General features: G+C 39.7%; 1 protein-coding gene across 1 annotated transcript; it reads right to left on the reverse strand.

Annotated features, from left to right (window-relative positions):
- Positions 1–5600: 5600 nt before the first annotated feature.
- Positions 5601–27924, reverse strand: fbxl16 (F-box and leucine-rich repeat protein 16). The gene is made up of 7 exons (XM_044099121.1): positions 27360–27924; positions 15030–15747; positions 10648–10890; positions 10229–10494; positions 9601–9685; positions 9177–9240; positions 5601–8783 (listed from the first exon to the last, which is right to left on the reverse strand). The coding sequence occupies exons 2-7, from the start codon at positions 15738–15740 to the stop codon at positions 8635–8637; spliced, it is 1518 nt and encodes a 505-aa protein (XP_043955056.1). The 5' UTR covers positions 15741–15747; positions 27360–27924; the 3' UTR covers positions 5601–8634.
- Positions 27925–27978: the final 54 nt, after the last annotated feature.

The raw sequence follows: 27978 nt of genomic DNA on the forward strand, positions 1-27978 counted from the left end.
CATGTTTGAGCTGTCCAGTGTTTCTAGATTAAAAGTCGCTTTCCACGTACTTCATGTTTTCTTTAACAGTTTGGCCGATTTTACAAAACGGAACACAAAGTTAAACTAGTTATCTGTCATTTTCTTCAAACACACAAAAAATACATTTAAATACTTTTTATAGACAGAACTTCTTATATGTATGTGATAAATTGTAGAACACGAAAGATGGGGAATTTTTCACATTTTGTCACTTTACAACTACAAACTTTAATGCAGTGGTTCCCAAAGATTTCCTGGGCCCCCCTATGGATTACAATAAATTCCTCCCTAAAAAAAGGGTGAAAAAAATAACTGGGCACACATGGTTCAACCAGACATAAACCTATACACATACTTTGTTTTTAGACTCCTCTGAAGTTTATTTTACACTTCAGGTTGCAACAAAACACACTATCTTTACAGTGGAACACTTTTGTGTTACTGTTTTGTTTTATTTTTTGTCGTTCATCCATACCCCCTCTGCATTGGCACTGACCCCCAAACCCCTGGGTGCGCAAAAATGTATTGTTTCAAAGATAATCATTTGTGTTAAAATTGATAAAGTATCCCGTTTCATTTACCCAAGTCATTAAACTCTACTAGAGCTGCAGAGAACACGTGTAGCCGATAAAAAGGCTTTCCCCATGAGAGGGGACAGAAAAAACATGAAATGCCAAACGATGCTGAATGCCAGCTGTGCTAATGCTACAAGACTGATCTTTCAGAGCAACTTAAAAAGTTTGGTCTGACTATTATTTTCATTCAAAGCTGTACGTTCTGTTAGTAGATTGTCAATATATCATTTCTTCTGGTGTCATGACTGTCATGACACGCTAACAGGGTTCAGTCAGAGGCCTCTTCAGATCTGTTGCAGGACTGACTGCTATCCTTGCTCCTCACAGCGTCACCTTCCACAATGACTCTTTGAAGAAAGTTGGATGATAAGAGTGGCGACAAACACGTTTTCCTTCGGGATAAATAACGTGATTTTTAATTTAATTTTAACCTGATTGCTAAGTTCCACACCATGCAACACTTTGTTCTACTAAAAAATGTTAGTCAGCTGATGGCTGCTAAATAGTGAAGCAGCAAAACAAACCAATGTGTCCCCATCAATTAGCCCTCTGTTAACTGAAAAATACATTACACCGTGTTCCAAATTATCATGCAAGTGATATTTTCTCAGATTTTCTTAACTGGTCAATGCAAATGACAGTCAGTATAATTTTGAAGTCATAAACTATTACAATATAAATAAAATTTTACTGAATAAAACTCCCCATGAAAACAGTATTTTTTCAAGAGGTCAGAGGTCAGAGGAGGATGGTGACCGCACCATGAGTTTCTCCCCTTTCATGCCCATAACAGCCAATGACACAGTGGTATTCCTTTCAGCATGAGATGGTGCATTGTCATGATGAAGATGATTTTGCTACTGAAGGTTCTGCTCTTCTTTTTGAACCATGAAAGAAAGTGATCAGTCAGAAAGTCCATATACTTTGCTGAGGTCATTTTCACACCTTCATGGACTCTGAAGGGGCCGACCAATGATTCTCTCCCCATGATTTCAGCCCAAAGCATGACTCCACCACCTCCTTACTGACGTCACAGCTGTGTTGGAACGTGGTGTCCATCCACCACCGATACACTACTGCATCCATCTGGACCATCCAGGGTTGCACAGCAGTTATCAGTGAACAAGTCTGTTTGAAAATTAATCTTCATGTCCGGTTGGACCCACTGCCACCGTTTCTGCTTGTGAGCTCTGGTTAGCGGTGGCCGAATAGTAGGTTGATGCACCACAAGCCTCAGGAGGACCCTCCACCTTGAGGCTCCAGAGGCACCAGCAGCTTCAAATAACTGTTTGCTGCTTTGTAACATTGTTACAATGTTACATTGTAACATTTTAACAGCTGCTCTCTTAATCCGACGAATCTGTCTAACAGAAACCTTCCTCATTATGCCTTTATCTGGACAAACCCATCTTTGTTCTGACTCAGCCACAAATCTCTTCACAGTACGATAACGCTTCAGCTTTTGTTAAATATCTAATGTTTTCATACCTTGTCATACAGCGCTACACTATCTGATGATTTTTGTCAGCAAAGAAATCCTTTCTCTTTCCCATATTACTTGAAACCTGTGGCCTGCTTAATAATGTGGAACATCCTTCATAAGTAGATTTCCTTTAATTGAGCTCACCAGACAAACTAATAAACCAGCTCTCTGAAATTAATTATAGTGATTTAAAGAGCCCTGAGACACAATACCATCTATAAATTTAATAGCACAACAAAAAATGTATCTTTATGACACTTAAATCCAATTTGCGTAAAAATTTGGAACACGATGTAGAGGCCAACATGGCTGACAACTCAGGTTATCGAAGGTGACAAAGCAGAAAATAGTAGGAACCCATAGCAGCTTGCTCTTCTGTGTATTTAATTAATAAATAATATTGTCCCTCACATTTACTTGTAATTAAGAGGAAAGTGGAAACACATGGAGGCACACTACTAACAAGGAGTTATGATTTAATAAAATAACTGCTTAACTGAATCAAATGTGCATATTTCCCTGAAGGATTTTAACACTATTCTTAATGGCTTTTAATATCTTACTAGCATTTCAGTTTGGCAAACAGGAAAGTGATACATCAATTATAAATTTTTCTAAACAAACTCTGAATTGCACCCTACTTATTAAGCAATTTAAAATGTAATCATAATACTATCTTGCATATTTTTCTGTTAACTGCAAAAATATTGCAGTCTTGGTCTGGCACAAGATATATATATATATATATATATATATATAGCAAGCTTTCAGACTTATTTGTGGTGAATTTATGTAGTTTTGCTTTCTTAAACAAGTGATAAAGAATATTGAACATATTCATTGTTTTTGCATTTTGTTAGATGAACCTGTAAAAGTTGTGCAGTTATTTCTTTTTTTGAAAAAATCCTTGCGTAAAGAGATTTTTACACAAAGATTCAACTCATCCTCATAATAGTGGAAGTAAACAATATTTATCTTTTCTTATTATTTAAAACCAAATTCTTGCATTTTTTTTTTTCTTCAAAACATTTTAATTCTAACAGACAATCAACTTCATAAACTTTTTGTAGTTTAATTCAACATCGTAAGATCTGATTTTGTGACGTACTATCAACAATACCACAGCAAAAACGTTGCTCAGGAGTTTGCCTGACTCAAACGTTGCGTTTCTGTAGAGGTCCTCCACTGCCCCCTGGTGGTCATTAGCCAAAGTAAGTTCAGCTCCAGCATCAAAACACAGAGAAAGACAAGACAAACATCTATCAGTTTCAACAATGTCAGTAAATTGTCCGTTTTTATTTTACTGCTTAGTTAAACTTGTGCTGTACAAGGGTTGTAACAAAATAGTGACAGATGACCAAAAAGACTGCAGACAGTAATAGAAATGATTTGTCTTAGAAAATGACCTGGGGTGATGCTCCGTAGAAAGGTTAGTTGTTTGCAGCTACGAAATGACTGTGCATGAGAGCTCATGATATGTAAACAGATGTGTGAATTCACTGGAAGCTCATCAAAGGCAAAATACGGAAAGCACACACACACACACACACACAAAAAACAAAACAAAAAAAAACACAGCTGTGTCTCACACTGGGAGTCAGAATTGGAGAACACAGGATGAACGGTCGAGGGCCGATGAAACAGAAATATTAGTCATCATTAAAGATGCAACATTTTACCACTATAGGTACCTTCAAACGATTATTCAGGATTTTTGCTGTGAGAAAGGTAAAAAAATACATAAATCCATCGACCTGTTATAGATCCCCAACAGACTTCATTTATATTGAATCCGGATCGGGTGGTCCTGGAGGCTAAAGCTAACAGCTAGTCAGAGTAGTGCTAAGATAAAGTGAACCTTCAGTCCAATCATAAAGTCTCAATTGTATTTTATAAACCAACTTTATAAATATTTATAAACCTGTAATAACTATTGTCTTATTTCCATTCAGTTGTTATTTACACAGGAAATTGCAGTAGGAGCCAGTGCACCACAAATGATCTTCCTGTGGCTCTGTGTGCAGAGTAGTTATCTTGTGTTCAGAAGGTTGTAGGTTCAATTCCAGCTTCCTCATGCTATGTGTCGATGTGCCCTTGTGCCAGGCACTTAACCCCAAATTGTCTACTGATATGTGTCTCGGTGTATAAATGTGTGTGCAAATGGGTAAATGTGACTCTAGTGTGAAGTGCTTTGAGTGGTGAAAAATGATTGGTAAAGCGCTATATACGTTCAGTATATTTACCATTTATGAGAAAAACACACTGAGGAACAACAGCTGAAACAAAAATCGTTTGCTTAACTGCTATAGTTCATTTTTTGTTATGCAGCCTTAAGACTGGCTTGGCTTTACCGACAGACATTTTTCAACTCCAGTATTTGCTTGCACATAATTTCAGTAAAGTCAATAGGGTGTTAAATTAAAAGGCATAGCAAACAGCAAACACTGATTTGGTTTAGAACATAATTGGTGTTAGAAAACTTTTTTCTGCTTTCTAAGTAATTTCATAAAAACAACTCCAAGGCATTCTGTTTATTTTAGAGATGGACTAATACAGTTACATCTTTCATGTTCACATACATATCTATTCACTAATGCCGTATTCAACCAAAAGTAATTAATTAAAAGTTGCAAATTAATTTGATTCCTACTTATAAAAAATTCCCAAAGTCATTGAAACCTGACTTTAACAATTTTAACATGTTCCATCACGTATATGTGCTTGATATTGATCTGGTCTCCGTAGGTCAGCTCTCCCTGTATCCCACAGGAAGTCCAGTAGTGATGCAATGTCTCCCACTTCCAGTTCCACCATAAATAATCATGGTGGTGCCTGAAAGGATTTTAAAATCCTCCATGAACCATTATGAATTCCACTTAATTTTCCCCTTCTGGGATTAGCCAATATAATCTGGATTTACACACTGATTGAAGATGTCAAGAGGATTATCTTCTGCAGGTAAAATACTGACTGAACTTCACCAAAAACAAAAAAAAAAAACGTGAACTATACCTTTAACTGAGTTCCCCCAAAAACCAAATTATCTCCGGATCTCCCCACGTTTCTTTTTGCTCCAGTAGTTTTGTCAGTAATAAGCTTCCATAGAATCCTCAGAGATCTTCCCCTTTTCTAAAAATTAGACAATGTAAACATTGCTCAGCCATGGCAAAGGTTGAAGTCACACATTATAAGCGTTTATGTATATCACACTCTGTATTTTTGCTGCCACATTCAGCACAATGACAGTAAATATAACATCACAGCTGTAGATCCCATTATTCCGCAGGGAGCAAACAGCAATACAAAGTCGACACAGACTTGCACAGAGGAAAATATACTTCAGTATTTTATGAAGGTTTAAAAACTTGAAGTTACTGGTCATGATGTCAATGGTGTCCAAGAGTTTAGATCATTTTGCTTAAGAGGGCCTGAAATGTCACAACATAAATAATAATAATAATAATAATAATAATAATAATAATAATAATAATAATAATAATAATAATAATAATAATAATAATAATAATAATAATAATAATAATAATAATAATAATGTTAACAATAATAATAGAAAACAGCAATTATTGAATAAGCTCAATTAAGGTCACACTTGAAGCAAAAACTGAAACAAAAGAGTCAAAAAAATGCCATTTTCAATAAATAAATTCTGAAAATAAGACACACATTTATTTAAATAAATAAATACATGAATAAATAAATAAATGTCTGTACACCAATGAGATGCTGAACGTCTAGAATTAGCCGTATCCAGGCCAAAACATGCGCGGGGTCCAGTCTGGTTCAGAGTTCATTCTGCCGCCTGACTCTGGTCCGACTCCGTTAGGGCGAACAGAGGAGCGCCGGTGGACCCGTCCAGAAACCAAGATGGCTGACCCTCAGAGTTACAGGAAACGTTACCGCTTTTCCTTTTTTGCCTTGAAGCAGATATATTTGAGCATGCCCAATGTTTGGGAGAGTCAAAGCTTTAGTGATATGGATTGATGACCTCGGCTGTGTTTCGTTACCAGCAACAGGCCTTTCCGGCTCAGACTCAAACTCTTCAGAACAGTTAGGTACCGTGTTCAGAACCCAAGGAATGACTGGTGGAGGTGAGTGAGAACCCCCTCACCTCTACCTTCTGTAAGCACATTTTCCCTGAACCTCTTTATCCACCTGTAGATTATGCTAACGGCATAGTTCAGTTACAGAGCCATGTTGGGTTTACTGCCAACATAAAATTGTTAGAACATTTTCAGGAGCTTATTTTCTGTGATAATAAGATGACTTTATAAACTGTCTAAGGTTTGCGCTTATCATGGCAAGAAGCCTTTCCAGTTCGCTTCTCAATCAAACTGAAATCAGTCAGCAGGCTTAAAGGGCCAGTGTTATGTACTTTTTATGCAGTGCCATTTTACAGCACAATCAAGTAACTATGTTAACTTCATTTGTTATAAAAATGCTCTGCATATCACATGTGGCTTTACCGTAATTTGACTTTGTAATTTAACGCCTTGTAATTGGGTCTCTGTCTCTTTAAGATTTGCCTGCTGCTTCCGACACATGCAAATGCAAAAGGTTGTTTTTTTTTTGTGGCATTTTGGCTGAATTACTGCTCTGAGTTTGTGGTTCTTTTAGAAAATGACCTTTTTTGAGTCGGCCAGATAGTGATTAATCAATCACAAATACTTCAAGAATCGTTTAATCTGATTAAGTGTTTCAGCCCTAATGTAGACAGGACAAATAGCCACTTATACCTGATGGCTGTTTAGATGGTCATTACCGTTTATTACAGTTCATTCCTTCTGGGAGCTGACTTGGTGTTCAACGTTTTGGCTTTACATTTTTTTTGTCAGTGAACGCACCGGCACAGCCACATTCCACCATCGACTTTACTATTATCCCCTTTGTAACAGAACCATGTCAGAAACATCCAGAATAGAAATATGCACCACACAAATTCCATCTCACCTTCATCTTTCCTATGACTTCAAAGCCTAGAAAATAAAAAAGCCTCTGATTGTGGTTTCTAGAGCGAGCCATGGCGTTCCCATGTAAGTTCAATCCCCAGAGCCCCGAGCCTCTGCTTGTCGACGAGACGTTCTTCTAATGAACACTGAATTCACCGAGCCCTCGTGTCAGCTGCCGAAGTAATCTGGCTTTGCAAACTGCATCCCCACCCCCTGCGGTGCTAGAAGCATCAGAGCCACACAAGTTCGAATGCTCTAAAATAACACTAACATCAGGTGTTTTCTGATTAGAAAAAGGTGAGGGGAAAAAAAAAAAAAAAAAAAAAAGCAAAACAAAACCACTGAAACTCAAACCTCAAGTTTGGAAGGGGTGAAAAAAAAATTCCTCGACTGAAAATCTTCTGCTACCTGAATGTGTTTAGTAGCTGCAGTGCAGATGTGGCAAAAAAAAAAAAAATGTCACTGGAAGTCCCGAAGCGGATCCGTCTGCAGCGTCTCTACACCCCCATGTCACCGTCTTACGAAAACAGAGGAGCACACAGATGATTGCCAGAACCAAACAAGTCAAATAAGCGTGCAGCTACCCCTCATGTAACCCCCACAAAAAAAGCTGATGTAAACAGTTGTTTTCAGATCTTCTTTTGACTTCTTTTATGTTTATTTGTCTCATTCTGTTTCCTTTTTTTGTTTGTTTGCTTTGTTAGATTTTTTATTTTTCTGTTTTTTTTGGATTTCAGTTAAGACACAGAAATGGGGGAGTAAAAGGTGATCCCGGAGATGGGAAGCTGTGAGTCAGTGACACACACACTTCACACACAGAAGCAGGGAGAAGAAAAAAAAAAAAAGAGATATTAAGATGGTCCGTCATTATTTACTTGGTGGTTTTCTGTCCAGAAACGCAGAGTCTGAAGCTGAGCAAGAGCAAAAAGGAAACCTTGGATCCCTTCTGAGGGAAAAAAAAAAAGGGCAACAGGGGGAAATATCACAAGGAGAGATGACACGTGTCACCACTCATTATCTTCAGGAGTTATATTTGCTTTACTTACATACAGTATACGTTTTAGTGTGTTTGCAGTGTATGAGCTCATGAGTTCAAACAGCTAAAAAAAAAAAATCTTCGTCTCCATCGAACAAAAAGTCTTTAGCCTCCTCTTTCCCTCCTTGTAGCATCTGGGGCGTGCACGCTCTCCCCGCCGCGGTGGGTTTAATTTAAGAAAAACTCCTTCCGAGTCCACAGAGAGGCTTTCTCCTCCGACTAACAGCCTTCTGTTGATTGTGAAAAAGAAACTTGCTGTCAGACAAGACGTCACACCAAGCTCTTCACGCCAGCATCTTCTCAAACGCAGCTCGGACGCCATGCCTCTGGACGTGGCATGTCCTATCCTGGAACCTTCCTGCCTCTCAGTCTGCCTGCCAGCGAGGGAGTCCGTTCAGATGGCTGAGGAGGGGGGCGAAGGGGAACGGGTGAGGAATGGGCTGGGAGGGGAGAGGAGGAGAGATGCAGGGACAGCTCGGTGTGAAAAGGACGAGGACGGGTTGAGGAGGAAGGTCGACGTACGGCCGTCTGTCTGATGAGGGCTGGGCCGTCTTACTCGATGACCATGCAGTGGGGCAGGTGCTGGGCGTAGTATTTGAAGAGCTCGGCCGTGGCTCCTGGACAGTTTGTCAGCTCCAGTTCCTCCAGCTCCTGCAGCTGGATGAGGCCTGACAGCCCGGTGGTGGTCAGCAGAGGGCAGCCTGGAGGCACAGAGGACAACGGTCAGGCCAACTGCAGCCGCCCCTCCCTCACCTGATGCACAACAACATTCATCAAGCAGCATCAGCTGGTTTACTGCAGCTGATGCTGGGATCGCCACAGCTCACCGTGAGAAAAGATCTCAGCATCTGCTGCATAATTTAACAGGTTAGTGTTTGGAAACGATCACAAAAGGTTTAGGCGAGAAGCTATAAATGCGCAGTGATTAAAGCTGTAGTGTGTAACTTTTATTTAAAAAAAATAATAAAAATTACATATTTGTTGAAACTGTCACTGTGCTGTAACAGTATGTTATGAGACAGATTACATTTCACATTTACAGTTTCGTCATGCAGGACCTTTTGGTGGGATTTATAGGGAAACATAAATCAAACCTGCAAGAGACAGCAGACGGAGACTTCTCATTCCAAACAAATGCTGCAGACCAAAATCCTGCACCTGAAAGACAGAAAGTTATTCTATGATTAAAGACATGCAGTATGTCTACACACCTCGATTCTTTCCTAATTTAATTTATATCCTGTCTGCAGGATATATATTATATATATATATATAAAAACAAATACAACAAGGTTTGATTATGATTTGTTTATTTCCTTTTATGAAAATAAATGTTCATTGGGCAGAATATATATATTTTTTCCAACTGTCCTCTGTACACATGTAGCACCATGTTGTATTATCATCCTGTAACCATGGTAAGTACAGGCTGCTGTTTACAATGAGAACATCTCCAGTAGTTGGCTTTACGTTTTGTAATTTCCTGCTTGCTTTGTTCCACTTCCTGTTTTGCATTACCTGACAGCACCAGCGCAGATAAAGGCTTCTTAGTGAAGACATGGTGGACAGGTAGCCCAGCCCCGTGTCAGTGATTCGCACACACCTGCAGAGAGACACAACACGTCCTCATCACTGCAAGTCAACTGGAAGAGCTTTGCTAACAGCTTGAGTTTAAATTTATAATTTTTTTTTTTTTTTGCTTTTTTGCTCTTTTCATGACCTTAATTTTAAACAACCATCAAGATGTTTTTGACATTGGAGATATTTTCAGTCAGACGGCCGTGTCAGCTGTGGTCTTTCTTGATTATCTGGAAGCTTCAACTCAAAACAGCTCAAAAAAGTTGCTTTCTAAAGGATACCAGCCCTTTAAAACGTGTATGGATAATCAGGTTTTCAGATTTTACAATTTATATATGAAAAATATATATCATGCCTCTTTCCAATAATCAAGGGGCATGAATACGTCTGCAGAGCAATGTGTAATCTAATTAAATTTTTCTACAATATACCTTAAGATGCCTGCAATAAAAGAAAAAATAGTCCCCTAATGAATACAATGTAAACCGATGTCTTCATGTTTGACTTGAGCTCAGGTTCGGACTTTTTTAATGTGGATAAAAGCACAAAAGATTCAAAACTCCCTGACCTGTCTAGCACCAGCTCCTCCAGTTTGTGCAGATCGCAGGCGATGTACTCCAGGGCCATGTCTGTGATCCGGGGGCACCAGGACAGGTCCAGGCTGCGGAGCTTCCGGAGGTTCTCGGCCACCAGCTCCACGCCATCGTCGGTGATCTTGGAGCAGCCTGAGAGGCTCAGGGCGGTCAGGTTGGGCAGGCTGTGCACCATGTTTACCACACCATGGTTGGTGATCTCCCAGCAGGACTGGAGCCGTAGAGTGTGGGTGGTGTAGCCCTGTGAAACATTTTCATGCCGGTTATGTAACTTAATCAGGAGGGAAATGAGCAAGCCGGAGCGGGATGTTTAGCTTCGTTGTGTCTCATTCCTCCCTAAAGAGTAAGGGAACAGTGAACAGTGAGGTGTGACGCTCTTGTTTTGGCAGTCTACCTGTTTGGCTGTGAAATAGGCCATGGCCGTGTCAGTGACGTGGTAGGCCTGCAGGCTCAGCTCTGATAGGTTGGGCAGGAGCTGGGAAATAGCAGCGATGGCATCATCCGCCACATTGATGCAGTCACTGACGCTGAGGGACGTTAGCCTGGCATTGAGACTGGACCACAGGCCAGCTTCCGTGAAGTCGTTGCAGCCTGACAGCTCCAGGTGCATCAGGCCCTGCATTTGCTCCAACATGACCTGCAAAATAAAGGTCAACACATCCGGCATCACGGCTGAGACACTGATAAGCCGGAGAATGTCATGAAATGGATATCTTTAACTCATAACTGTAACCTTAAATGTTATGTTCTTTCTATGGCTGTAATGATAATGAAGTTGTTAACACTACAGCCACTACAGTTTTAATTTTCTTTTCTTTCGCAAAGGCCTGCTGAAACAGTTAAAACATTACAGTACAACATACAGATTAATCACTTTTCTTCAGAACAAAGATTAATCACTATTAAAATTTAAAAAAATTTCAGTTAAATTAAGCTAAAAGAAAAAATAATTTTCTATTATTGAAAATATAATAATAATAATAATAATAATAATAATAATAATAATAATAATAATAATAATAATAATAATAATAATAATAATAATAATAATAATAATAATAATAATAGAAAGATAATCTTTTTATGTGATTTTGTATTTTTTTGAAAATATTATTATTTTCTTATATGAACCTATTTGTATCTTTAGTAAAGTTGTTGTTGATAATAATGAATTTGAGATATCTACAACAAATTACCGTACTATCTGAAACACATATTTCACATATCAACAAATAAATGATGACTAGTCATAGAGTAAATTTGAGATATCTTTTTGTTCTGACTTGTCATAATCCCAGTTAAAGATATCTTGAGTCACACAATAATTCAAGATATATTAAGCAGATTTCTAGATAAACGATATGTAGATTTGAGTGGTGCAAATTAGACGGCAGATATATTGAAAACAAATAACTAGCCTAAAGTAACTTAAAAATATCCAGAACTCCAATTTTGACTAGAGTTCAAATTCCTCTTACGATATCTGCAGATGAATGATTTAATTAGATGAGTCATATCACAGCAGAGACAGGGCTCCACTATCAAAGCACTTCAGCAAACTACTCCACAAAAAAGCACAGGAGATGAGTTTATTAAAGATGAATCTACCTAGAAGTGTCCTACAGAGACACCTGATGAGACAAAGTGTCTCTCACTGTCAGGACAAATGGCAGCAGCTGTGACTGAGCTCAGTGCAGCACAATCATAAAGCAGAAAGATCATGTATTAATGAAGCGTTTTGTAGCTTCCAAACTATCTGGAAACCCCCATTGTAACAACGTGGAAAAAGGTTTTTGATATTTTTGGCAAATTTGATTAAACATAGAAAACCAACAACTCAGTTTTACATAAATATTCAGACCCTTTGCCATGAAGCTCAAAATCGAGCCTTTTCCTCTGACCATTCCTGAGTTCTTACATAAAGTCCACCTGTGGTAAATTCTGTTGATTGGACTTGATTTGGAAAGGAACACACCTGTCTATATAAGGTGCCATGGCTGACAGTGCAGGTCAGAGGTCAAACACCAAGCATGAAATCAAAGGAATTGTCTGTACACCTCAGAGAGAGGATTATGTTGATGGACAAATCTGGGGAAGGACCCAGAAACATTTCTGCTGTCTTAGAGCTCAGTGGCCTCCATCATGCTTTGGAACCAGCAGGACTCAGAGCTGCCGGCCGTCCGAACTGAGCCACTGGAGGAGAAAGGCTTCAGTCAGGAAGGTGACCACGAAACCGATGGTCACTCTGTCCGAGCTGCAGCGTTCCTATGTGGAGAGAGGAGAACCTTCCAGCAGGACAATCATCTCTGCAGAAATCCACCAATCAGATTCAACAAAACCAGAGGCTGGAACTGCTGCCAAAGGTGGCATATTAAGCAAAGGCTGTGAATCCTGTGGAGACTATCCTTTCACAAAAAGACTCTTTCCAGTCATTTTGAGATTATGGGGGGTATTTGTTTGAATTTTGAGGGAAGATATACACTCAATATAATCTGGAATAAGGCAGAACGATGTGGAAAAAGTGAAGTGCTGTGAATACTTTTTGGATGCACTGCAACTGGGAACTGATGTTGGCACACACCTATTCCTAAATGACCCTAATCGGTGTCAGGCGTAGTGAGTCCTGATCAGGAGCATTCCTCAGTATAACCCTCCCTAGACTGACGGGGAGCAGCAGCTGCTTCTGGAGGTCATCAGAAAGTCCTAAAAGCTTCAGACCAACAAACTGTTAAAAAGAAAAACTCACTTTCCAATTATTTTTGGTTAGCAGCACCTGCTGACGGCTTTTCCCCGAGTCCTATGGGAGCAGTCAGGATGCAATTGGTTTTCCTCAGCAGGGTGTCATCACTAAAGCTAAGTGTCATTTTTTTTATTCACTAGTGCATTTGAGATTATCTAACTTCTAAAATGTACCTTTCAGCTCCACCATGGAGATACTTTGAGGGAAGTTTAAATAATGAATATATATAATGTACAGAAAATTTAATCTAATGATTCAGAAGTTCAAGCTTTCACCAAAAGAGAAAAAACACATAAAAACAGGAATGTCCATATATAGATAACACTGCCAACAATTTCAGCCTTCTCCATGGCAACCACTCGCTTATCCTAGAATAGAAACCTAGAACATTACATATGAAGAGCCATCTGAGAGGATTGTTTCAAAGCATGATGTGCTTTTGTTCTGTGTAATGAAATCTGACGGTAAGGATCACAACATTGAAGTGAATATAAAAAATGTTTATGAGAACAAAAATTCATGCTGACTCATTTTAGTGACATGTGCCTTTCTGCTTTGGTAAAGAAAAATAAAATCTGCTGACATGAGCAGGAGTCCTGCTTCACAGGCAGCACAGCTGAAACTTTGCCTCCAAATCAGTGGTGTTAACGGAAATGTAGGGCTCATGTGATTTGAAAGAAGAGTTTTCATAGCAAGAAGTTCACACAGTATCCAACAATACATTCAGCTCACTGTACACGACACAAGAATAAGACCGAAGTTCTGGGAAAACCAAGAGTTCCTATCCAGGTTTTACAAATCATTACCTGGGATTTTAAACCACCTGCCATCTGATATCAGGCTAGGTTTGACTAGTCCATATTTTCTAAGGTCTAATTCAAATGATAAACTAAAACCAATAGAACAATGAAAATGCTTTGTTTTGGGATTTTGACAAACAAAGGTTTCATAAATCTCCAACAGTGTTTTAAAAATGACAAAATTTAGGAAGCTTAGTAACGTAACATAAGAAGCTTCATTGTCCAAAAACAAAAAACAAAAACAAACATCATCCTTCTATAACTTCCTGTCGTCTTCTTTGTGGTTTTTGCCAGTAATAACATCCAGCTGTTGATCACATGTGATGCATCATGTGATGTGAAAAAAAAATCAATTTCACTTTTGCGAAAAACATCTATGTGAAAAACAAAATGTGAATTTATTCAAAATTGACATCTTCCCATTAAGCTAATTTATTTTGGTAATTCCAACACTTGCAATTCTATGGCTAATGGAAACACAACTTCTGTCTACAAACCAGGGAAACAGCATTGATTCTTCAAGACTACATTTTCACAAAATAATATTTTAATATTGCAATATCTCACACCATAATATGCCATTACACCCAGAATGGCTCACTCTGTGGAGCTTTGATCTTTTCTTCTATTTCTCGGTTAATCTGTCCTTTTACTTTCTGCAAACACTAAGTTAGCTTTCAACAAATGTAAAACAAAAATCTATCTGCCAGCTGGAGAAAAGAGCAGAGTGCAGTCAGTATGAGACAACTGTACAATTTACAAACAGCAGATCAGACACTGCCAGCAGAAAAAAAAAAGAAGCATTACACAAAAAGCGATGCACGATAAAAGAAAAAGTGTGTGTGTGGTCTTGTATTTGCTACATTGTAAAGGTCATTTTCCTAACACATATAACGTTGTGGGGACCGGCTGCTACTTATGGGGCCCAAAGCCCGGGCCTCATAAGACATTCTATTTTTAAGTTAGGGGTCAGGTTTAGGACTGAGGTGTGAATTGACTTTAGGTTGGGGTTAGGATTAGTCTATAGAAATTAATGCAATATTAGTGGAATGAATACAAAGATCTTGTGTAGATGGACAGACATACTCTATGTGTGTGTGTAATACAAAGAGAGAGAGAGAAAGACAGAGAGAGAGATATCGCTCATACTTGAGAATAGTTTCAATATTATTGAAGAGTTTAAATAATGATGATGACAATGACGTCATCATTGGAGAACATCAAGAGCAAGCTTACCTCCAAACCAGCGTCTGTGATGGTTGACCTCTTGAGGCTGAGAGAACGAACCCCCTTCTTGGACAGCGGGTAGTTGTCAATAAACTCACAGATGTCGAGGTCCGAAACCCCCACTAAGCAGAACGACTGGAAGCCCCGCAGAGCAAAGGCCTGCAGGCTGACAAACTCCTTCTCCCCGTTGGGTAGTATGTTGTAAAGCTCCTTGGCATGCAAGATGGGCGTCACCCCCTCCCAGAACTTGGGCTGGTACAGCACCTTGCGCCATGTCTTGCATACTTGTGCCAGCACACATTTTTCTGCCGTGGTGAAGTACCAGAGTAGTCGGTTGAGGAGTTTCTCATCCAGGACCAGCTGACGCTCCAGCAGTATGGGTTTGGGCAAAGTGAGGGGGGGGAGCTGACGAAGAGATGGCTTCAGCCCCACCAGAGGCTTCCCTGGCTCCAGGTCAGAGGGCAAGAGAGGTGCTGTGGTATGAGGCATCCCGGGGTTGTCCAAGTGATGCAGATGGTGATGATAGGGAAGAGAGGACGGCGGAGGAGGCAAGATGGAGGGCACAGAGGAGGACTGGCATAGACGGTTCTTAGCAGCAGGCGTCCCCTTAGTGATACTCGCACTGCCGAGACCGTTAGGCTGGCTGGGGGGCAACTTCACCATACCATTGCGAGTCATGCAGGGAGACTTCAGCTCACTCGGGGTGGACATGTTCAACATTGGGAACCTGCAGGAGAAAGGGAAATACAGTCAGGCCTTCTGTCTGTAGGCGGTTAATACAAATAGTCAAATTCACATAGTTGTGTCTGTCAGGACAGAGCAGATTACCTTTGCAATGCCATCACTGGGCCTGTCATGGTAACAAATTTTGCTGTCCCAGAAATTATGGTGATAAACAATAATATTGTTGTTTTGAGACCATTTTCAAGTAGTATAACACAATTAACACAAGAACTGTAAGGCATTTTAAATATCCAAAATAAATGAAAAACAAATCAAATGAATTATAAAATCTCTGTAAACAAAATTGTCCTTCACAAAAAGGGTCAGTTGAGACCAAAACGCCAGACTGAAGGCTTTAGTCATCCAGTTTTTAGTAGAAAGAGAAAAAAGAGAAAAATAATAAATCATGCAAATGGAATTTGAGCTTGTTGTAATTTACAATAAAAATATATCATTTTATGTTACATTCATGCTGAATGATCTGGAGAAAACTCATTGCCTTACACTCTCATTCTCTGAGTGCCTCCAAGTGGTCATACCATTTTTAGCAGAATTAGTCAGAAAGTAGGTATATCAGTTAGAGCCAGTCTGGCCATTCATCAAGAGGAGTTGAATCTTCATATGTGCAGAATGAGTGTCTGCGTGATGTAGCATGAAACTGGTTAGTGTTGGTAACGAGACTTAAAAGGATTGTTTGAGAGCTCTTGTGTTGATTATGAAGTTGATGTGCTTGTGAACATTTCATATCATATATAGGAAGTCACAGAATTGTGACACTAATCCATTGGAACATTTGGACATATCAAAAAACTCAATGGTGATAGAATTGTGTTACAGTGTCCAAATTTGACACCATTTTCTCAGCATTTTAGAATTCAGGGTGCCAACATTCACATGGCCAGGTCATCTTCATTTAGTTTTTGATTTCTAGGTGTTCTGAATCTACACTTTCAGAATCTGTAAAACACCCAGAGTAGATTTGTTCCTTCTTTTGCTGTGACCTGTCACAAATGAGTATAGAGGTGATGTTGAAGCATTATTTGTTTAGGGATGCAGATTTACCTACTCCATCTAAACACAAGCCAGATATGTAATGTTGGAATTAGTGTATTAGAATTCCATTTCACCTCTCAGGAAATTCTATGCACAAATAATTAGATAAACCTAGCCTTCTTTTCTTCCACCAAACCGAAGTATTTCATTAACTCCTTTCAGACTCATTTTGAACCTTTTATGGGGAGGATTTTTAAACAAACATTACGTTTACACAGGAACATGAGGCAGGAAGTGGTGATCTTCCTGTGAGAAACTCACACTATAAAAGTAACATGAAGAATTTTGGACAGCCTAAATGTGATATGAAAGTGAAAAAGGAAAAAAGAAAGAATATATCAATTTGGGTGCTATCTTATCGACTTTACACTGCCTTTCTTTTCTATCAGGCACATACTCAGACTCAAAGCACTTTTCTCACAGGAAGATCTAAGTGGTGCACTGCCTCCTACCTTAATTTCCTGTGAAAATATTTGTTAACTTTGATGAAAAAACTTCAGTACAAAAAGGCAGACAGTTGAAAAACTTATAAAATGGCATCCATCCATCCATCCATCCATCCATCCATCCATCCATCCATCCATCCATCCATCCATCCATCCATCCATTTTCTTCTGCATAGCTCCTAGGATCATTGGGGCACACAAATCCCTCCACCACGATAAGATGGCAACCCAAGGAGAGGGCTGCCACTCTTTGGGCAAGTCCATTTTATGGACTTCACATAAACAACCATGAGAATATATTTTTTAGAGGCGATTTAAGAGATTACCAGTCTTCTTTGGACTTGGTACCTCTAAGGTAAAACATCAGCTACAGCCTTTGGGACCAGCTAGTTTGAATTCATTTTAAATGAAAGCAACAGGAGAGCTTCAACCTGCAGGTACAATAACTGCCTTTAACAGAACCTCATATCAACGATCCTGAAATATTGGCATGTCTACATACCTTATGAACTCAGCTGCGTGTTTACAAAGCTCATAGCAACATCTTGATCTGTCTTGGTCAAACTAGATAAACATCCTTGTATGTACCTGCTTATAATCTGCTCCATTATACTGCATTTAGATCCAAATACATCAGCACAACAGAACAATTCTAGCACTGAGCTTTGACATATTGCTCAGTTTTGCTGAATCCAGCAATGTTGCCTGGCAGCAAGAAGGTCCTGGTTCAAATCCTGGCCAGGGATTTTTCTGCATGGAGTGTGTGTGTGTGTGTGTTCTCCCAATATATGTGTGTGTCACAGCCATGGGGGTCTATGCTTTGTTTCTGTCTTTGTCTGATGGTTTTACTTCTGGGTATGGTGATGTTCTACAGTTCTGTTCATTTTCTCTCATGTTTCTTAGTTCTATTGCTGTTAGTTAATTTCTTGCTAGTTCTAATCTGTCTAGCTTTGTTAGTTTATTCTTGAATTCGACTTTCTGCACATTTGCGCCATTTAGATTATTTCCTGACACTATCTTTCATACTATCCTTGTTTGCTATTTGTATTCTTTTCTTGGTTCATTAGTGTCACTTCAGTGTTATTGTCTGAAACAGGGAGCAGCCGCCTTTTCAATCGAAAAGAGACGTTTTTGCCCTCAAATCTACAAATTGAAACTTATCTAGAGTTGCAAAGAAATACATGAAATGTTATTTTGAAAGCTAAGAAAATTCCATTAAAATGTATTTCTATTTTCAGATTTTTAGAACACAATGAATCGTCTGACTTTAACAAAGGAAGAAAAAAATGTGAACAAGCCATAAATATGTAGAGAAAAAGAGAAGGTATTCAACCGGCTTAAAAATATAAACCAGATGGATTGGAGCAAAAAATCAACAATGTGAAATTCCTTCTAAAAGCCTTGTACCACTGGTGTCCTTCTGTTCATTTTCATTTTCCTTTATTTAACCAGGTAAACCCCGTTGAGATCTAGATCTCATTTTCAAGAGGGACCTGGGCAAAAAAAAATTGCAACACATAACAACCTGGTTACAAGAGAAAATAAGTAATACATATATATACACAAGTATAAAACCATAAAAATAATTTAAAAACAATGACACTGTTTCATGGAATCTTGAAACAGATTCCTGTTGTTACTATTCAATGAAGATATGCCAGAAAACATATAGAAGAACTGCTGAAATCACATTTTCCTATTGCTTTTATAATCAAAAAGATTTCCTTTTTGGTTTTTAAGAGCTGCATGTTGCTCCTTGGGCTGCGCTGCTCTCTGACACTTCATGACAGCCAGTAATCCACCAAAATGCAGATTCAAACAGGACTGTCAGCATCACTTTAGCATGTGCAACTTTTGCAAATCTCGCACTTACTGTGCATTTTGTATTCAGTCCAACACGTGACCTCAGGGACCAGGACGTTGACATCATGGATGTGCAACCAATGCATCTGCAGCAACTATTTAGTGCTTCCATTTTCAAAAGTATGTCAAAAAGCGACAATATTATGTATTTTCCAGGCACTGAGAGCTATTTTACAGCATAATCAAGCAATGTTACCTTCAGTTGTTATACAAATGCTATATATATCAAATATGACTTAAAAGGAAACTCACTTGGTAATTTAATGTCCTGAAATTGCAAAGCAGAAGCTCGGAAATTTGGAAACTGAAGCTCTGAGGAGGAGCTGTGCCTCGAAAGCGAGGTTAAGTCCACCCAGGTGTTTTGCACAGCTGAATGGTTGCCATGGGAGATTAAAGGATTTCTCTCTTCTTTGATTGAAGAATCAAAGCAACATTTTAGGTGTGTTTTGAATGAGGCAATAACAGAATGTGATGCAAAGCTCCAAAAAGTCAAATTTCCACAATACTACCCCTAGGAGGTCATCAACACTGATCAAGCGAAAGATTAACATGCTATAAATTTGTGGCTGTAACTTGACAGAACGTGAACACTTCTGCAAGGTACTGTAAACATAATTATTGAAGAAATGAGGGGAAAAGCTGCCTGTCCTCAGTTCTAATAAGAAACGTTTGTTGTTTGACTGGAAACCAGACAACAAACAAAGGAGTCAAACGGTTGAAACAATCACCAGCTTGCTGCTGAATGCAAAGCCTGTCTTTTGTCTCAGAGCTTTCAGCGGAGGTGGACAAAGCATCCGAGTGAAAAGACAACATAGTGTAAATGAATGCTGGCCTCATCTAGCCTGTTCTCTATGACCTCATGGTATCTGTAGCTCATAGGCTCACACTGCTCCGTTACATAACCTGCTGACTATGGACCTTCTCTCACACACACACGCACGCTTACACAATAACCCAACTGCTTCATATAAGTAATCAGAAAAGGTTATCACAACTTATTTCCACTCAGACCATGATCCAGCATCGTTTATTGTTTTATCACTCAGAATAGTTCCAGTGTTCCTCCTCTGCAGCTGCTGCTGAGTGGCTCTGCATCCACTGTGGCATAAACAAGCCTCATCCATTACATAATACAGCAGCTAGGACCGCTACAGCAAGCACCATGAAACACTAAAGCAAACACACACCGTTTCCGTCAACTTCAGGGTAACTCCACAAGAGACCTGAGGGCGACAACATGCTACAGGCTGCTTCATAACAATTCCTCTTTTGTTTGCAGGATGCACATTTACAACAAGAATTTTTATTGCCCCTCTTACTGTGTTATGTCAGGGGCCTGTTTCAGAGTGGGAGGCAGGAGCAAACAAAGCATCTGTGGCCTCGATTAGCAGGTTGCTACCAACAGAACGGAAGGAAGAAATCGCACAAAAAAAGAGATTTTCATTGAGGAGCAAAAAATACTGAACCGACAGCTTTAGGTGTAGATAGACATGTGATATTTAATGTTTGCATACAAATCATTTATAGGCAAAATAAAGAATGAGTCTTGGTGTTAATAAGGAAGTCACAGTTCTCCTCTGCCTCCGTCTCTGAGTATCTCTACCAGCCTCCTCAGTCACACCCACCCTCTGTATGTGCTGCAGAGAAAAGGCATTTTCACCCTCCTGGTTTTGTGACCGCCGGCTAACACACGACAGCAGCTGTGGCCACTAACTTTCAAACTCCATACGAATTCTAAGAAAAATACTTGATACCTTTTTAATATCTCAGCATAATATTTCGTAGGAGGAGAGTTTTTTTCTTAAGAAAAGAAAATATGATCAATTTAAGACAAAACCAATAAGTAAAGGACACGTCAGTTCCTATTTTGAGAAATAGATAAATAAATAGATAAATAAATAAATAGAGGAGTCACAAAATGCTGACAACAGTAGTTGTATCAATATATTAATTGAAAATGGTCTCACTATCACCTATCGCAAAAATGTACCATAAAAATTTGTAATTGTGACAGGTCTACCTCCAACTATAACAAATCCTCAGCCTGCTGCTGGGTGTGTTTACGGAGCAGAGAAAGGTTCTGAGACCGAGTCAGTGCCAGTGCTCATCAGGTCTGACCTTAAATGTTTGAAGAGCTTAAAATGATTCTCCGTTTGTTTGTCTCTCAATGTCAGTTCCCTGAAAGTGGTCTGTTCTGTTTGTTATGGCACCTTGTGTGGGTCAAAGGTCATGTGTATTTGAATGTCTGTCTCAATCTCATCAGCTGTCAGATATCAATACAAAGTCACCATGTACCTGCGCTCCTGTCTGGCACCTGACCCCTTTGTCCAAAACATTAAAGTTGGACAAAACTGTCCAAACAGAAGACGTGTGGAAGGTGGCAAATACTATTTCCCACTTTTACAACTTACAGGTTGTTTGTGTAAAAAAAGTAAAAATGAAAATATTGTTTTTTGAAACTGCTTCTGAGATTGGAGTTGGCAGTCGAATCATCACTGCTCCCAATAAAATCATTGTACTTACATATCTGCTGGGTTTTTGCATGCTTTTGTCATATATTATCAATAATATGTGAAACAGTGCCTCTGTTTTTAAAGACACAAATACACATGCACAGTGACTCGATGCAAAAATGCTGAACCATTTTTGCCTTGTTCAATTTACCACAATACTTTCTGGGACAATTTATTGTCCAGCAAAATATGTTATTGTGACAGGCCTTCTCACAAGAACTCAACTCTGACAACTCTTGTTGCTGTAGCTCTGCCCTCTGAATGTGGGCGGAGCTACGGCAAGCAACAAGCAGCCCTGCAGACGTTTATGACCACAGAGGCAGACATCGACTGATTTTTCTCATCAGTAGAGACATTTAATAGGTTGACCTTCTGGATCTTTCTTTCTTTCTTTTTTCTGTTTTACAGTAATCTCAACCAATCCACAATCCAAAAGTTTTTATATTCCCTACCACAGCATGATTCTCTCACTATCATATTTCACCATTCATATAGTCTTTTCAGGGTGATGAGTTATTGCTAGCTATAGCATTAGCATATAGGCAAAAAAGTTTTTTGTTTTTTTTTTCTTAGCTGACTGGCACAATTTTTTATTTGTAAAATATTGTGTGTATAATCTGTAGTTTTAGATCTGAATGGGACTCTTTAAACTCATGCAGGCCATGTGAGCCCAGCAATAAAAGCAGTTTACCACTTTGCTCCATTAAACTTTCTATGTCAAAGAGGAAACATCCTCACAATGACATGTTCATCAATCAGAAAATGATAATAAAGCCATTTCTGTTTTGAAGAAAGAAGAAAGATATTGGCAAATGGAAAACATTCAAAACAGCTATTGGTTTTTCCATGAGCAAATGTCCCACAAGTTCATCTTGAAGTCAGTAATAACAAAGGGAACCAAAACAGGAACTCCATCACAGACACTGCATTCCTTGAACAGCGTGGTAATTGTTGAAATTTATGGCAATACAATTGGGAAGAGTTGAATCATGAAAATCTAGTTTTCCAAAACCATCATCTTAAAGTCTGACTGGAATCTGGAGTCAACCACATGGACATGCCACATACTTTCTGGGTAAAACAAAAACTGTTTGGCTGTAATTACTGGAAGGGTTCTCGAAGGAATTAATCAGTCAACCAATCAGTTACACATACACAACATCTGTAACCAAAGTGGCTAACAAAATAAATGTGTAAAAGGAAACCTAAAAAAGCAGATTAAAAATAGGATCAAACCAGAAGCACCACCACATTTTTAGCTTTTTAAAAGTGTGCCTGAATGAAAAAAGATTTGATTTTTAAATTTAAAAGGCCAAGTTCTGTTATAAATTGAAAATCTAGTGGAAGCTGACTCTAGAACCAAGGTGAGTCCACCAAAAAATGTCAGCCCCCCATGTTTGTACTCTGTCCATGGAATTATTAGTAAATATTAAATGTCTGACCTCGAGGACCTGATAGAGAAACGCACTCAAGTGGTTAGATAAGTGGGAGCAGGGCTTTGAATACAAACACAAAAGTTTAAAATGTACTTTAAAACAGACAGGAAGCTGATGTAGTGAAGACAAAAACTCAGGTGTAATGTTCCCATCTGAGAGAATCAGTCAAAAGGAAAGCTGCTGCGTTCTGAACAAGGAGGCGACTCAGGGATGACTGGGGCCCCAAACCCAGAGAGAGCGCTGCACCAGTCCATTCAGGAACTGAAAAAAATCATTGAACAACTTTCTCCAGTCCAGGTTACAACAGATTAAAAAAGGCTTCACCTCGGTTAGAAGGCAGACCTAACTACATGCAAATTTTTTGTTAAATTCTAAATCTTTGTCAAATGTGACCTCCAGTGAGGCCCAAAACATGTTTGCTGATAGTGGTATAGATTCATTGGACAAAGTGGCTGGACTAATTAAAAGAACAATTTCCATCAACTACCTTCAAACAACTCAAACATTGGGTTTGCAATCTACTTATGAAGGTGTATGATGAAGGATGAAGGCTAACAATGAGCTTCTAGACCTCAGCACTTTGGAAGAGTTATGGACTATGCTTGTAAGTCAGATTCAAGCCAGGAAAGCAAGCACTTAATAAGTAGTGTAATCTGTTTGAAGCCTGGCAAAATGTCCAAGTATGTAAACAGAGAACATCAGGGTAGTTTTCTTCCAGTGAACTGTAGAATTTTATGGATATTATCAATCAGCTGGAAGGGCTTTCTGATGTTCCTCTCCACCGTAAACAGGTGGTGGAGAGGAAAGCTAAGACTTATAAAACAGTAAAAATAAGACACATTTTATAAGCTCCATTGTGAAATACATCACCATCCCAAAATGCTTTGGGATGCTTTGGGATTTCAAATGCAGTGAGCAAGCTGCATTTGAAAAACAGAAAAGAAAGGGGTTGGAGGAGAGGGAGAAAGAGAAGGAGAAGGAGAGAGATGGGGTGCAAAGGTTTAAAGGGAAGGAAGAAAATAAGAGGAAATGAGATAAAGGCGGATAAAGAAAAGGTAGCACCCTTATAAGTCTGCATTTGCACCTGCAGAAAGAGAGGAAACAGCTCCAACCCCCTATCAAGACTCCAATCCTAAATCCCTGAACATCCCACCCCCCTACAGACCCCAGGGTCTCCTTTCCTAACATGAAATTACTATCACATTCTTACTGATCACCGTTTATTTTAGTTTATTTTTACCAATAATGTGTGTTGGATGTGTGAGCTATCATCCATCTATTATTTCAGATCTGGTGTACCAGGTCATTTTGATCCCCAAAGCTAGTGACCCTCTCCATCACCGTCTGTTAGATCCCACCAGGTTCTCAAACGCAGGAGGGTTACGTAGCCTCTTCATTAGCTTCCGGGGTTTTTTCCCAGTGGACATCCCAGGGAAATCAAAGAGAACCACTTGGCATCCTGATCACATGTCCAAAGCACATCAATTGATTCCTTTTGATGCAATACCATAGTAAACTGGTTTCAGGGGAATTGGTCAAGCTAAAACAAGATCTTGATGACAGACATGACGGGAAAATCTTGTTCAGTCCAGGGGAACACTTAAAGACCAATGTCGGTGAGTAGAGGGATCCTGGAGCACCCTGGCAAAGATGAGCGATTAAAGCTAGTCTAAAAGTTGATTTTAATTATTACTTTCATTTTTTGATAAATACATTTCTTTTCTTTATTTGTGCTTTTTTGTCTTATCTTCCTTGATGTTTTCTGAGGATCCCCTAGTGGCCTCACAAAAACACTGCCCGAGTATTTAAAAAAATTCTTGTTTTACACCCTCAATATTTAATGTTTTAAATATTCATTGTAGTTTTAATTTGCTTCAATTAAATTTCAGAAAAAGTGTCTTTGCATAGTAAAGACTAACTAAGTACTAGTAAAGTCATCTGTCAAAGGACGTCGATTCCCCTCACCTATTCCCTAACTTTGAAGTTCTTTGTTTGGAAATATGTAAGGATCCTTAAAGGGGCGGTATTTTAAATCAACGTTTTTGAGCTTCTCGTTACACTATAATGTTATTCCCTCGTGAAAATGACACCCAGAGTGTTGCCTTGATTTTTTTGTGCGTGTTTTAGAAAACTTTTAATCTCCCATGCAACCATTCAGCTGTGCAAAGCACCTGATGGAATCTAGTGCTGCCTTCAACGATGAAGGAGGAAGCTGGAGTTCCCAAGCGTTCAAGCTCACAGAGCCGCCCTGCCACATTATTCCCACACTCGGCTCCTTCAGACTAATCAGCAGCAATCAGCAAACACCCGGTGGAACAGTAGCAGCTACTCCTCCATGAAATCCTGGTAAAATCCAGCATTAAAGGGTTAATAGATTGATGTTGTGATGACTTCCGGAAAATGGGAGTTTTAGAAAGAGTAGGAATTTTTAAAGTGATTCAGACAATTTTTGAGAAGATCTTATTGGCTCTGGCTGCCTTTAGTTGAGAGTGGTAAGACAGGAAGGTATAATGAGAGAAGAGGAAGACAGGTGGCAAAGGTCACCTGTGACGTCCGTATGGAGAACTAAGGCCTCCATAGGTGGGTCGTGCGCTGCCCCTGCACCACCACAGGACCCCACAAATGCCCACTTTAAAGGCTGTAAGTAAAGTCAATTTTTTTCTAATCTTACTTGATATATCCAGCCTTTTATAACGACTCAAGATAACTTGATTGTGCTACAAAATGATTTGATGTGGCTGGTAAACAGATTATTCTGCCTCTTTAAAAAAAAAAAAAAAAGTATATTTCTTATTAGATATTAGCATACTAAAAGGCCATCTGCACAGTGAAAAGTCCAGCTGAATGACACATTCACATCATTTTAGACTTCCAAAGTTATTCAATAAAGAAACAAGAAAATTCCATCTAATAGCAATGTTTTCTTTTGAGCTATAATTACATTATTCTACCTTTCTTTTACTGGTGGACAAGAAACTCTGTACACACTCAAGGAAAATTTGGAGAGACCTACCAACCTAACAATCATGTTTTTGGGAAGTATGAGGAAGTGAGAGAGAATCCACACCTGCACTGGGAGAACATGCTAACTCATGCAGGAAGTCTGCCAGCACTAGTCAGAAGTACTGAGTGTACTTGTTCTAGGTTACTGGTTAGTAACCAGTACTTAGTCTTACAACAATGAAAATCAGGGGAACTTTAGAAAGACTACAAGAAAAGTCGAGAAAGTCTTTTGGAGACTCTTCTAAACAGCTGAAGGTTCTGAGATAAATATTCGGCATAACAATTATAATTGTGTCAGACCTGGAAAAGGCCAGGAGGATTCTCACCCACAGATTCTCACCCCATCTGTTAGGATGTTCATGAACAACCCAGGAACCAACAAGGCTCAAGCTCAACCTGATCTGTTGGGACACTGTCCACAAGGCCTTGAGTTTACAGGCATGACTTTTGAAAGTCCATCTGAAATTTATTATTTAATCTAACCACATAGAGAAGGGACTCTTTAAATGCATCGTGATAATAAGTCTGACAGTGTAGACCAGGTATGATTGAAGTGGTCCAGCTTTTCTCTTTGGGAAATCTAAATATTCTCCCTAATTACGACTGATAGAGGGAACCCTCAAAATATCCAGAAGCTTCACACCAATGAAGAATGAGTAAACTTCTGACCATCAAGAGCTCCTGTGAAAAAAAACATCTCAGTGTTGAGGAGCAACTGAACCCCGGCCTGTCACTACACGCTCATGCTGACTGCTTGTTTTGTCATGCTAATCAGTTTCAGTGCCTTTAAAACTCTACAGAAACCATGAGAACTTCCAAGGCGATCAGAAGAGCGGAAGCCGATCCGGCCCTCAGCAAGAGCAGAGAGCTGCAGAGCATCGACACTGAAAAACACTCAGTGGAATAAAAATATGGACAAATTAGAAGGTGGTCGAGGAAAGGATCGCGTCACTGGCAGACGCTGACGTCATTGTGTTTGTTAATAATACGCAGCTCGATGCGGGTGATCAGCAGTCAGTCAGTCAGTCAGTCAGTCACCCAGAGGCCCAGGCCGCTTACACAAAGAGGCGGAACACCCAGTCTCTTTCCCCGCTGGAAGCAGCCCCGTTCCTCTGCAGTCTCCTCCGCTCCGCCAGGGCACAGGAGCTGCAGTGTGGATGCTGCTGCCATCACCCACCACCATCCATCACAAACACACACCCAGACACACACACACACACACACACACACACACGTTTCGCATCGGACACATCCTTCCTCCCATACGGCCTTTCGGTTCCTAGCATCCCTGTGAGAATATACCTTTCAGATGAGAATTCACTCGAGCATTAATCCATGATCGGCTCGCTGCTTCCGGCCGCTTGATCACGTTTTCTCCCAAAATGCTGCGACGCAGAAAAAGGCCGAGGGAAATGATTCTAAGGGAGGCAGTCCCGCGTCCTGTCAGAGAGAGCCAGAGATGCGCCTTCCGATCCCATAAGAAGCACGACGGTCCACAAAGTGCGGGGAGCGGGCGGGAATCCACAGCCTCCCGGCCTGGAGGGAGCCCTCGGTGCGAGGCAGGAGAGGCGCTGTGCGGCGTTTTCAGTCGGTTAGTCCTCCATAACAGAGCGGCCCGTCCTGTGACACACACTCAGAGCGCAGAGCAGAGCAGCGCTGTCTCATTTGAACAGATAGAGGAGGGGAGGGCGACGGTAGAGGCGCTGTGCAGATCCGCTGCTTCTTATGCAACCTCAGCAGCAGCAACAGCAGCAGCAGCAGCAGCAGCAGCAGCATCTTCTGCTGGGGAGAAAATTCTGTCCAAATGGTGGATTTACCTGGATTAATGTCTCAGTGAGCCTCTCAAGCTGTTACATTGCAGGCTTACATTGACTTTTACTACGGAGGTCATAATCACGAAAAATAAATAAAATAAAAATAC

The sequence above is a fragment of the Gambusia affinis genome, linkage group LG19 (assembly GCF_019740435.1).
Source record: "Gambusia affinis linkage group LG19, SWU_Gaff_1.0, whole genome shotgun sequence".
Taxonomy (NCBI): Eukaryota; Metazoa; Chordata; class Actinopteri; order Cyprinodontiformes; family Poeciliidae; genus Gambusia; species Gambusia affinis.

Coding starts and splice junctions, on each gene's coding strand:
- fbxl16 (XM_044099121.1), bottom strand. CDS start 15,740: ATGTTGAACATGTCCACCCCGAGTGAGCTGAAGTCTCCCTGCATGACT. Junction 9,686..10,228: donor GAGGAGCTGGTGCTAGACAG/GTCAGGGAGTTT, acceptor GTCTCTCTGCAG/GTGTGTGCGAATCACTGACA. Junction 9,241..9,600: donor ATCTGCGCTGGTGCTGTCAG/GTAATGCAAAAC, acceptor TCTGTCTTTCAG/GTGCAGGATTTTGGTCTGCA.